Here is a 12,494-nt window from a genome sequence, read left to right on the forward strand (position 1 = left end):
ACCCTGTAAAGCAAGTTTTGCCCCCATTTAACAGGTAAGCAAACTGAGGGGCAAAAACATTTAGACAACTTGCCCAAGATCACATAGCTAGTAAGTGGTAGAACTGGGATTTGACCCTACACTCCTCTAACTCAAAATAAGAGAATACTGTGAGATGACTTATCGTCAAGTGCTAGGTTGCATAGGCCAAAGAAGATGCAATGGAATAAATGTAGGAAGGCCAAGATGGGGCCTCTGGGAGATAGGCTGTGTCCGGAATGGGGCAGCCTGCAGCAGATGCTGCCATCCCAAATCCCTTTATGACCTGTGCCCGTTACAACCACCTGTTCCCATCGAAGGGCTCAGGCTTTGTTCATCTCCTCTTCTGGTGTAGTTAGGGAGGCTGGGAGGAAAAGCTGGTTCAGATTTCTACATTCAACTCAAACTGCTACCCTCTCTGAAGCTAGCTTTCAAGTGCCTGATGTCCTGGGCCAATTTCTCTGTGTGTCTCAACCCCAAAAACACAGCTCCTCCTGAGCTGAGAGAAGCCCCTCTGCTTTGTGTGGTGGCCTGGTGCTTCTCATTTCAGAACCACAAGACCCCACACTCTCCTGGCCTGCCCCTCCTTCCTTCCTACTCTTATGCTTCTATTCACATCGAAGGGATGAAAGGAATTTAAAATGTTTCTGCTTTTATTCCGTGGCAGTAAGAAGAGCTGGCTTAGCTGGCTATAGAAGCTTTCCAGTCTGCTCAAGCCATTACTAGTGGAATAGCTCCATCGGAAATATCGGATCCATAGATAAAATAAAAGAAGGGCACATATGTTCTCTGACTTTTTTTTTTTCTCCCAGTGGAGAAATTAAGATGGAAAAGTTTGTTTCTAAGTCTGTAGTCCTAGTTCTCAAGAGTCAAAGAGTTATGGTATATGGGGTAGGGGTGGGATGGGCTTCTCTTGAAAGAAAAATTGGATAAATGAAGGATTTCGTAGGGCCCTTAAAAGAAATGCAGGATTGCCCAGGCACGGTGGCTCACGCTTGTAATTCCAGCACTTTGGGAGGCCGAGGTGGATGGATCACCTGAGGTGAGGAGTTTGAGACCAGCGTGACCAACATAGTAAAACCCCATCTCTACTAAAAATACAAAATTAGCTGGGCGTGGTGGCACATGCCTGTAATCCCAGCTACTTGGGAGGCTGAGGTGGGAGAATCACTTAAATCTGGGAGATGGAGGTTGCAGCGAGCCGAGATGGCACCATTGGACTCCAGCCTGGGCAATAAGAGTGAAACTCCATCAAAAAAAAAAAAAAAAGAAGAGAAAAAAAAGAAAGAAATGCAGGATTGTGCTTGAAGGTTTAACTCTTTAGATTCACAGGAAGTTGCCCTTCAGCTAGTATCCCCCAATGATTACATCTCACATAATTATAGTACAATATAAAGGCCAGAAAATTTGACATAGGTACAATGCGTGTGTGGGGGGGTTCTATGCCATTTTTGTTTGTTTGGTTTTTGTTTTGCACTAACTGTTCCTTCTATATGCCATTTTATTACATGTATGTATTCATGGCACCAGCATTGCACTCAAGATGCAAAACACTTCCATCACCACAAAGATCTCTCCCATGTACCCCTTTATAGTCACACCCCTGCCCCCCACCATCCCTAACCTCTGATAACCATTGATTTGTTCTCTATCTCTATGATTTTGTACTTTAAAAGGTACAGTTTCTTTAAGAAAATAGATTGGCACCTCTAGTTTTCACAGAATCTCAGGCTTGAAGAAGTGGCTTCTCCAGCCCAGACTTGTGTCCCATACCCAAATTCCCTCCACAATATCCCTGCCAAGTATCCATCCAGACCCTACCACGTGCAAACCAGAACCTCCTCTGGGATTTCAGGAGTAATGAAGAATTTGATATAAACATTTAAAGCAAGGACATTGTTTCCTTCCATAAACCCATTCCATAATTAGCGAAATTCTTACCTTTAGATTAACTACTACAAAATGCCTTCTCACGTGCTGATTTCCCCATTACACACTGTTCTGTCCCAAACAAGCATCTACTTTTTCTGTTCCTTTTACCTAACAAGAGGGATGAGGTTCAGGAAGCCTGGAAGGCTCACAGAAAATTCCAGAAATCCCCTCCTAATTACAGACTAAATAGCCTGGCCTCTAGCAGTAGGCACCCTTCAAATAAACGTGGTTCATGTGTGGAGTTTCATTCCCAGGCTGATTATGAATGTGTTATCTAAATGATATCTATACTTATTGATCCATGAGATCATTTGAACTGGACCCCAACTCCCCAGCACTCTTTTGTGGTTAGGAGAGCCATACTGGACACTCTATTGCCCATTGCAACAACATCAGAAAGTACTGTCAACAAATATAAAGCCAATCCCTCAAGATGGATCCCAAGTGACTAAATTTTTAATGGAATCAAGTAGCCATCTGATGACTAGAGGTCAGAAAACCCACACTTATGTTTAACTTTGGGACTTTCAGAGCTCCCCTGAAGCAACCAATCAGAGCTCACCTGTAGCAACCAGTCAGGGCTCATCTGTATCAACTAATCAGATCTCAGATGTGTTGACAAATGAGAACTAATCAAATTTGAATCCTTCATTTGCATAAAAGGAACCTGATTGAGAACCTGAACAGGAAATTTTGCTATAAAACCTGGACCCTCCCTTTATTAGAAGGCTGTGTTTCCTCTCCACCCTCTGCCCCCCACCAGTTTATTCACTGGAATAAAGTCTCTTCTTCCAAATTCCTTATGACAGAACTTTTGTTCACAGTAATGATTCAAAGTCATGTTAAGACTGTAAGAGGCTAGCAGAAGTGAAGCCATGGTGATGCCATGGGTAGGATGAATTTGGATCCCCCACCCCCTCTCCCCTGGCCTCTTGGCAGCTTTTCACTTTGCACAAACTTCACTTGCTCTTCACTTCAGGAAGAGCACCGTAGTCTCCTCAGCTGCATAGCAGCCCATACACAAAGCCAGGCTCAGGTCCATTAGGATGTGGTGCTCTTTGGAAGAAGTGACTTCAGGCTGGGCGCCTGAATCCCAGCCCGGCTCAGCCTGTAATCCCAGCACTTTGTGGAGGCCAAGGCAGGTGGATCACCTGAGGTCAGGAGTTGGAGACCAGCCTGGCCCCATCTCTACTAAAAATACAAAAATTAGCCAGGCTTGGTGGCAGGCACCTGTAAACCCAGCTACTTGGGAGGCTGAGGCAGGAGAATCACTTGAACCCAGAAGGCAGAGGTTGCAGTGAGCCAAGATCGTGCCATTGCATTCCAGCCTGGGTGACAAGAGAGAGACTCCATCACAAAAAAAAAAAAAAAAAAAAAAAAAAAAGAAGTGACTTCAAACTAATGACTCCCTCCACAGCCGGCCCCAGAGGTAGCGATCAGGGCAGGCATCTGCCTTTGATCCAGGAGACACTGCAGCCCAGGAAACAAGGCCCCAGTTCCCTACTTTTTGAGTAGAGACCACTGCTTTCCACAATACTCCTCACTTCCCCTTAGGTGAGGAGAAGATGAGCAGTGAGGGAGGGAAGGAGAGGATGAAGCTGGCTCTGTGCCCCACTCCAAGGGCCACGGCTTTGGGTCTACGTCACCGCCCACAACCAAGGGCAATCATAAGCACAATGAGTGCGGCTTCTTACGTCTCAAGTTTTCTGCCTCATCAAATAACCCACCAGGTGTAATTTATAATTTCCAAAGAGAAAAGGTATTTTCAGCTAATTTAGTAAACCTGACATGTTCTCAGTTGCCTTGGTTTTTGTAGGAGGTCATTTTTGTGGCTACTACTGTCGTGCTGTCTTTTTCTTCAACTTATGAGAAGTGGAAAGAATGCAGGGCTGGCACGTGATCTGCATGCTGGTCTTGGCTCTGCATCTTACTCACTGGGAGGCCTTTTTTTGGAGGGCAAGTAACTTCAACTTCAGAGTCTCAGTTTTCTCCGCTGTAAAAGAGAGATAAATAATAACTGCCCTTCCAGTCTTACAATGGTGATCATTGAAATAAAATTATGGCTTAGAAAAGTCTCGTGAAGCTTTGGAGGGGAAATACAGTGATTAATACATTATCAAAATACGGTATTAATAGTACCCTATTTTAAAATGTTCTTCAGTGTTTAGAAAAAATTCTTAGAATAACTCTTAAGGTCTTATCTATTTACCCTATATGTTTTTTGGTTTTGTTTTTGCTTATGTTTTTGCTCTATTAATATTGTTCATTCCATTTTGTAGTATGAGGGCAAGGTTGGCCACGAAATATTAAATTCATTAGAATGTGGGATAAAATGACCCAAATGGTTATTTACATGGCAGGGAGATACACTAAGAATTTGATCTCATGTATAAAGACGATTAGTTTTGTTGAGCCAGTAGGTTTACTACTTTTCCATAGTATATTACTGTTTCACAACAGCACATTATGTCCAGGTCATTTGGTTATAAAGTAGAAAGTCAATCATAACCCCATGGCGACCTATCATCGGGCAAGTTTGTGAGCCTCTTCACCTGGTCTTTTTGATTATGAGAGCAGATTGCCCTGAACTGCATCCCTGGAGCTTTGAGCTAAGAACTTCATCAGATTCCTGCTAGAGGCTAATTAATCATCAAATCAGCTCATCGCAAAACCAAGTAGCCATGCTGATCCATTAATGCAAGTCCCCAGAATCATTAGGGCAGCAAAAGAGAAGGAAATGTCCTAATCTCCTCCCAGGATTAGAAGGGAGAAGTTCCTGAGATCTAATGAGTTCCTCCTAAACTGGGGGTTGTGCTCCAAGAATTATGCTTTTTCTACCTTTTCCAGTAATATTCCTTTCAAAAAGCTACCCAGAAACAAAAGCGCCTATTGTATTGCCCTGCAGTGCTCAAGCATTTAAGTTTCTCTTCTTGGTGTAAGCAATTCAACACTCATGCAGAGCTACAGGCTAAGGTCACTCAGTGGGTTAGAAAGAGAAACAGCAATCAACTACCTGCCCTTTCTGCCTACATGAAGTCAGACTGATCTGACTGATTTTTTAAAATGCCTTTACCAGTTATGTGGGACTATAGCAAATCTTCTCTTTGTTCTGGAAGAGCATGTGGTTTGCAATTTGGTTCCTATTTGGGTTAACAGTCACTGACAAGAGAGAATAACTTTGATAATTGCTCTAGGTTCTTTTTCTGATTGCTCTGAAATATTTAGCTGTCCAACATGACACCATAATAACTGGCTGAAACGTGAAAAGCCTTCTAGTGGAGCAAGTAGCATGCAAGCAGCTTGCATGGTAGCAGTTTGGTTTTCTACTGTTGTTGCTGAGATGACTGGTTGTTTTGGTGTTATGTATACACATACCATCCTGGTTTCTTTTTTTCACTGAGTTGCCCTAAAAGTAAGCTCCTTTATTTTATTTATTTATTTATTTTTGTGACAGAGTTTTGCTCTTGTTGCCCAGTCTGGAATGCAGTGGTGCAATCTCAGCTCACCGTATCCTCCTCCTCCTGAGTTCAAGCGATTCTCCTGCCTCAGCCTCCCTAGTAGCTGGGATTACAGGCATGCGCCACCATGCCCGGCTAATTTTTGTATTTTTAGTACAGACAGGGTTTCACCATGTTGATCAGGCTGTTCTTGAACTCCTGACCTCAGGTGATCCAGCCGCCTCAGCCTCCCAAAGTGCTGGGATGGATTACAGGTGTGAGCCACAGCGACCGGCCAGTAAACTCCCTTTAAAAAAGCGAACTCTCGGCCAGGCACAGTGGCTCACGCCTGTAATCCCAGCACTTTGGGAGGCCGAGGCGGGCAGATCACAAAGTCAGGAGTTTGAGACCAGCCTGGCCAACATGGTGAAACCCTGTCTCTACTAAAAATACAAAAATTAGCTGGGCGTGGTGACGGGTGCCTGTAATCCCAGGTACTCGGGAGGCTGAGGCAGGAGAATCGCTTGAACCCGGGAGATGGAGGTTGTGGTGAGCTGAGATCGTGCCATTACACTCCAGCCTGGGCAACAAGAGCGAAACTCTGCCTCAAAAAAAAAAAAAAAAAAAAAGCAAAAAAAAAAACGTGAACTGTCTGAGAGGAAGCATGCTATAAATCATAGACTCTGAAGCCAGACTGACCTAAGTTTATTAGCTGTGGGATCTTGGAAAAGCCAAATAACATATCTGCACTGTAGTTATCTCATTTTGTAAATCTGACATGATGATATCTGCCTTGTGGTCTTGTTGCAAGATTGTTAGGAGGTTGTTTAGAGCCTACTCTGTGCCAGGCACTCAGTACTTCCTAACTTTCAATACACAGAGCACCTGGGGAATCTTGTTAAACTGCACACCCTGGTTCAGTCAGTCGTGGGTGGAGCCTGAGGCTCTCCATGGCCAGTAAGCTCCCAGGTAAGCCCATGCTGCTGGGCCACGGACCACACATGGAATAGCAAGGGTCTAGATATCATTTGCAAAGTGCCTAACACAGTTAATGCTCAATACTAATGCCTGTTTACCCTGGAATAATTCAATCACTCATTTTAAAGTGGGTGAGAAGTCCCTTTTCCACAAAAGTAGTATCAGTCTGCCAATAGCTATGTACCCATATCCTTTACAAAATCCATCTTGGCCCCACAGGTGGCTCACGCCTGTAATCCCAGCACTTTGGGAGGCGGAGGCGAGTGGATCACTTGAGGTCAGGAGTTTGAGACCAGCCTGGCCAATATGGTGAAACCCCATCTCTACTAAAAATGCAAAAATTAGCAGGGCATGGTGGCACGAGCCTGTAATCCCAGCTATTCGGGAGGCTGAGACAGGAGAATCGCTTGAACCCAGGAGGTGGAGGTTGCAGTGAGCCGAGATTGTGCCACTGCACTTCAGCCTGGGCAACAGAGTGAGGCTCTGTCTCAAAAAAACAAAACAAACAAACAAACAAACAAAAAACACCAAAATCCATCTCATCACGATTGGCCATGGTTGGTAGTTTCTGAAGGCAGGTGATAGGTACACAGGCAGAGTTCATTTATACTATTCTCTTGACTTTTGTAAATATTCCAAATTTTCCATAAGAAATATTTTAAGGTAAGAAAGAAAACCCCAACAGAGGGTTTTTAGGGCTGTGAAACTACTACGTATGATGCTATACTGGTGGGTGCATGTCATTAAACATTTGTCCAAACCCATAGAATATATTACACCAACAGTGTAATTACCCTAATGTAAACTATGGGCTTTGAGAGATCATGATGTGTCAATGTAGGTTCATTGATTGTAACAAATGTACCAGTCTGGTAAGGAATGTTGCTAGTGGGAGAGGCTGTGCATGTGGGGGAGGGAGGATGGAGTATATGTGAACTCTGTACTTTCTGAACAATTTTGCTGTGAACCCAAAACTGCTCTCAAAAATAAAGTCGATTAAAAGAAACAAAAAACATCTGCTCCCTAGCAGCCTGAGAACAGCAGAAGATACAGGTTATCTAGTACAGTGATTAGCTGCAAAAACATGTTTATTAGGAGAGAGGGTGCTTTTGTTTAATAGATTGTATTCCTGGCCGAGTATGATGGCTGACACCTGTAATCCCAGCACTTTGGGAGGCCGAGGTGGGAGGATTGCTTGAACCCAGGAATTCGAGACCAGCCTGACAAAGTGAGACCCCCATCTCTACAAAAAATAATAAAAAAAAATTAGCCAGGCATGGTGGTGTGTGCCTGTAATCCCAGCTACTTGGGAGGCTAAGGTGGGAGGATCACTTGAGCCTGGGAGGTTGAGGCTGAAGTGAGCCATGATCACAATACTGCACTGCAGCCTAGGTGACAGAGCAAGGCTCTGTCTCAGACAAAAAAAAAAGAAAGAAGGAGAGAGAGAGAAGGAAAGAAAGAAAGAGAAAGAAAGAGAGAAAAGAAAGAAAGAAAGAAACCAAATCCATTTCTAACCGTGCCTCCTGTGACTTATGATTGTGCAAAAGTAATTTACTGTGGGATTTCATCTGTGTGTATGTGCGCGTGCCTGTGCCACATTTGCATTCTGCTTTCTATCCCAGAGGTTGGCAGTTCTCTTAACATAATCACACCTCACACTTCGTTTTGTCAAGACAGATTTCGCATTGTTTCTCTCTACCCTGGTGGACTAAAAAATCTGTCTGCATTCTTATGAAATCATTTCATTTATTCTTTTCACTTTATCAAATCAAGCCTTTCCCCCACCTACCTGGATCACATTCTGAACCGTCTAGCTTATGTGTTTGTTAAGTCAGTGATTCACAAAGCAATCACCCAGCTAATTGGCAAACGTATTTAGTGAGCTGGACGTTCCTCACCATCATCTTCTTTGAACTGGACCCAGTTTCTATTAGGCGCTGAAGCTAACATAGCCCATGGCAGGTGTCACTTTAATTTGTTGACTATCTTTTGATTAACTAAGTGATGGGCAAATCACAGAAAACCTAAATGAACAAAATAAACAGCCAGCTTGCATTTTTGTTCTCTCGGTCATATAAAGCCTCTCCAAACCAGTGTCAATTTATTCCTCCTTTTTCTGCCCATGGCTTACTTAAAGGGTCTTTGATGTGGTAACTGGACAGGCCTCTCTTAGCTGGGTCAACTCTTTGTTATTCTGTTTGGTATTTAATCCCGGAGACTAATGTTCTGCTCTGGTATGTTGTTTATCACTTCCAGATTATAGGTGTAGCAAATACTTTCCTAATGAAATAATCACTAACTTGACATTCTGCTTCTAGGATAATGCAGCTAGGCTGGCTGGGCCCCTCCATTTGAATCTTCTAAGATAGCTTTGTGGTCCCAGTTCCTCCCACCCCCTAACTTCCTTTAGGTCTAAATTGTTCCTTTTAGGCATGCTTTCTCTAAATGGCAGGGTTTTAGGTACCACTTGAAATCTTCAATCTCTTTCATAATAGTCAAGTTTTGAAACCTTAGCGTCTATTTCCGTGTGTGTGGAAACCCTGTAGATATCACCTCTGCAGCTGCTATAGTCCTTCAACTTACTCGTTCAGTGAATGAAAATATCTGGGAGACACTCGTTTCCAGAATCTTCCAGAAACTTAAAACTTCACATGCCAACTTTGTACAACTCCTTTTGAAATGAAGTCGGGTGGCAGAACTGTGCTGGCCTAACGATTTCGAGGTGGCAGAAACACCCGCAGTGACAGATAATTGCAACTATTGCCATGTCTCTTGCTGTGTTTCCTGTTTGCTAGCTGCCTTCAGGATGAATCATATTTGTTTTCACGAATTACTTCTTTACCTCTTCTCTGACTAAATTTTGTGATACCTGTGGCCCCTTGGCTAGCTTAGTTCTTTCCTCATGAGCCTGTGTTCATCCCCATGAGTCATGGCAGTAAAGTTTTCTTCACAGCAGACAGGAAATAATGGAACACACAACAGCCTCATCTCCCTAGACATTATTTCAAAACAAATCTCACCTCGTGGCACATCCTTGCCTCTTCTTGTGAATCCAATTCCTCTCTGTATGTGAATTAAACTCACCCTTCCAGAGCCAGCTCAAGCCCCAGGTCTGTGACTACTCATGAAACTATTATTGTTTCTATAGAAAAGAAATAAGAACATACAGGTTGAGCACCCCTAATCCAAAACTCCAAAGTCTGAAATGCTCCAAACTGAAACTTCTGGAATGCTGACATGATGCCCCAAGTGGAAAATTCCACACCTGACCTCATGTGATGGGTCACAGTCAAAAGGCAGGTGCACAACAGTTTATTCAATGTCCCCAAGGGAAAAATAAAATTACCTGCTATGTGTATAAGGTATGTATGAAACAAATTTCATGTTTAGAGATGGGGTCCTATCCCCAAGCTATCTCATTATGTATATGCAAGTATCCCCAAATCTGAAAAAATTCCCGAATCCTAAACACTTCTGATCTTAAGCATTTTGGATGAGGGATACATTTTGGATAAGGGATACTCAACTTGTATATGTTTTGCATAAAGAAACAGAAGTAGCCTGGCCAACATGGCAAAACCCTGTCTCTACTAAAAATACAAAAATTAGCCAGGCGTGGTGGTGCAAATCTGTAATCCCAGCTACTCAGGAGGCTGAGGCTGCAGTGAGCCGAGATTGCGCCACTGAACTCCAGCCTGGGTGACAGAGAGAGATCCTGTTTCAAACACACACACACACACACACACACACACACACACACACAGAGATCCTGTCTCAAACACACACACACACACACACGTATATTTAAACTAATAAAAGTGGTCACTTGTAAGGGGCTGGGTACACCGGGAAGGTGAGGAGTGATTTCTCACTGTATATCTACAGTTTTTTACTTTTGAAGCATATGATTGTTACCTATTCAAGAAGTTAAATTACAAAGTGAATTAAATCCCTTGGTAAATAAAGCTGATATATTTCACTGTTTCTATTTTTCCTATGTCAGTCACAGAAATACGAGACAACTTTAGGAAATAGGAGAGCTAAAACCTTAAGTTCCTCAAAAATAAGTCAAATAAAATGTTTAAATCAATGTGAAGCTCAGGTCTCCATTTGTTTATTTTTTAAAGTAATTTCTGTTCTTTACAATGTGTTATTACACACACACGTATGTGCACTTGCACACACGTGCACACACAGGACTTGAGATGGAGAAACAAGAATAGCCTCCACACATAATTTTTACAAAGTTCAAAGTAGATTACATTTATGTGCTTTTCATTCATTACACAATGTACAGACATGATCCGTTTAATGACTTAGGCTCCTCACATGGTTAAACAGTGAGGATTTCCTATGGAAGAGTAGACATAGAAGTTTTTAGAAGCAGAGACTGTTTTCTGCAAAAACCAACCTCAGGCATACATTTGTGTTTACATATATTCCTTGAGAATACTACAGTAGCAGTGCATAAGTTCATTCTGTAAAAAGATCTGAAAGATGATTTTCAAGAGACTCAATACATTGTGCTTTCAGGTAAAAATCCTTAGACAAAAGATCAGTTACTATGAAAATAACAGTTAAAACTGCATATGTGTTAGAGATCAGAAGAGGCTATAAAGAAATGTAAATAGTTGTGCTTAGGGGACTTTTTTGGCAAAGTTGTCTTAATAATAAATAAAAACTTAAAAAAAAGTCTCAGTGACTGATATAAAATAGACACAGCTATCAGAGTTTCTTACACTTGGCTTAGAGTTTAAAGGTGAAAAATCATCTCCACATAAATCATCTGGTATCTGGTAATCCCAGTCTGGGTAAGTCAGGCAGGGAGGGGCTTGGAAGAAAAGATAAAGTGATTTTTCCTTCCTATTAACACAAAGCATTAAGCAGAGGTAAAGCCAGGGTGAACCAACTAATTAAACAGATGCCTACCTTCCTTTAGAACTCTTAGACCAAAGAGAGAGAGGTCACTCTACCTCTATTAGATTTTTTTATAAAACCCCTATGATTCTTGGTGTCTGGACCACAACCCATTCTGTAATTCACAAGATTAATTAAATATGTCCTCTCTTCTGTGAGACCCTAGGATAAGCATGATCCCTTAGTACTTTATGCTTTGTTTGCCCTCTACACATTAATGGTAAAACACTTATTTTTAGAAACACCATGGCAACCATTTATAATGATAGAGGGCAAGGTATAATTAACATAATAACGCTGATGTTTGTAGCTAGGGAATAAATGTCATTTTAGTTTTAGGCCGGTCAGTTTGCTCTTTTAGTCCTGTAACTTCGAAGCATACATGACCCCTAGCAATCAAAGTGAATTAGAAAAAAAGGTGAGAAAATAACAAATGTTTTAAAGTTTCTTGCACAACAGGTATAGGTATAAAAAGAATTTCTTCAAATAATTTCCTAGGTGTCACTCAGAAGCATCCTTGCTGTCTGTAAAATAATGTTCTGCAGTCCTTCAAATTAAATTATAATTTAAAATATATATTATACATTTGCAATTATTTGAAATCATTCAATAGTTTGCTGCATGTTAATGGAGTGAAATAGAGATAAAAGGCAGTCCACATTCATATTTTCAAGACAGATTTACTTCAGAAGTCAATTGAAATCCTTGCTCATGTTCTAAGTATGGCCATTGTGATAAGACCTGAAAGAAGAAAAATGGAGAACAGTTAAAGATATGCATCTAACAGAATCTTTCATTCAATAAGCAATTGTTTGGACCTCAATGAACAAATAAAACATAGCACATAGGCAGGCACTCTACCAAGAACTCAAAGTCAATTTGAATTTTGTTGATATCATAAAGAAGAAATCCAATTTATAGCAATGGGCAGTCACTGGAGAGATTTAATTAAATCACTAATGTCTGGCCATAGCAAATCTATCAATCAAACATACCTCCTACTTTATCCAGTCACATCAAACATAATAATAGCAGATGTGCCATTTTAAAGCATGGGTAAAGCCAGTGGACTTTGTTAACAGAAGCATCAAGAGTCTACCTGTATCCCAGGGCCCTAGCGCCACAAAGAGACAGAGGCATGGCATTCCTACTTTGCTTCTCTCTTTTGAAGAGAGAATATATAAAATATAAAATAATAATAAGAATATGCTC

At 41.7% G+C, this 12,494-nt stretch overlaps 1 protein-coding gene across 4 annotated transcripts in view; it reads right to left on the reverse strand.

Moving 5' to 3' along the window:
• Positions 1-10,451: 10,451 nt before the first annotated feature.
• MOSPD1 (motile sperm domain containing 1) overlaps positions 10,452-12,494 on the reverse strand; it is a 28,003-nt gene continuing 25,960 nt past the window's right edge. For all 4 annotated transcript variants that reach the window (XM_054472708.2, XM_054472709.2, XM_063660322.1 and 1 more), the window contains one exon: positions 10,452-12,023. In XM_054472708.2, coding sequence (XP_054328683.1) covers positions 11,992-12,023 — 32 coding nt within the window. In that variant the 3' untranslated portion in view covers positions 10,452-11,991. The remainder of the gene's footprint in view (positions 12,024-12,494) is intronic.

This window comes from Pongo pygmaeus, chromosome X, assembly GCF_028885625.2.
Source record: "Pongo pygmaeus isolate AG05252 chromosome X, NHGRI_mPonPyg2-v2.0_pri, whole genome shotgun sequence".
In the NCBI taxonomy this organism is placed as follows: domain Eukaryota; kingdom Metazoa; phylum Chordata; class Mammalia; order Primates; family Hominidae; genus Pongo; species Pongo pygmaeus.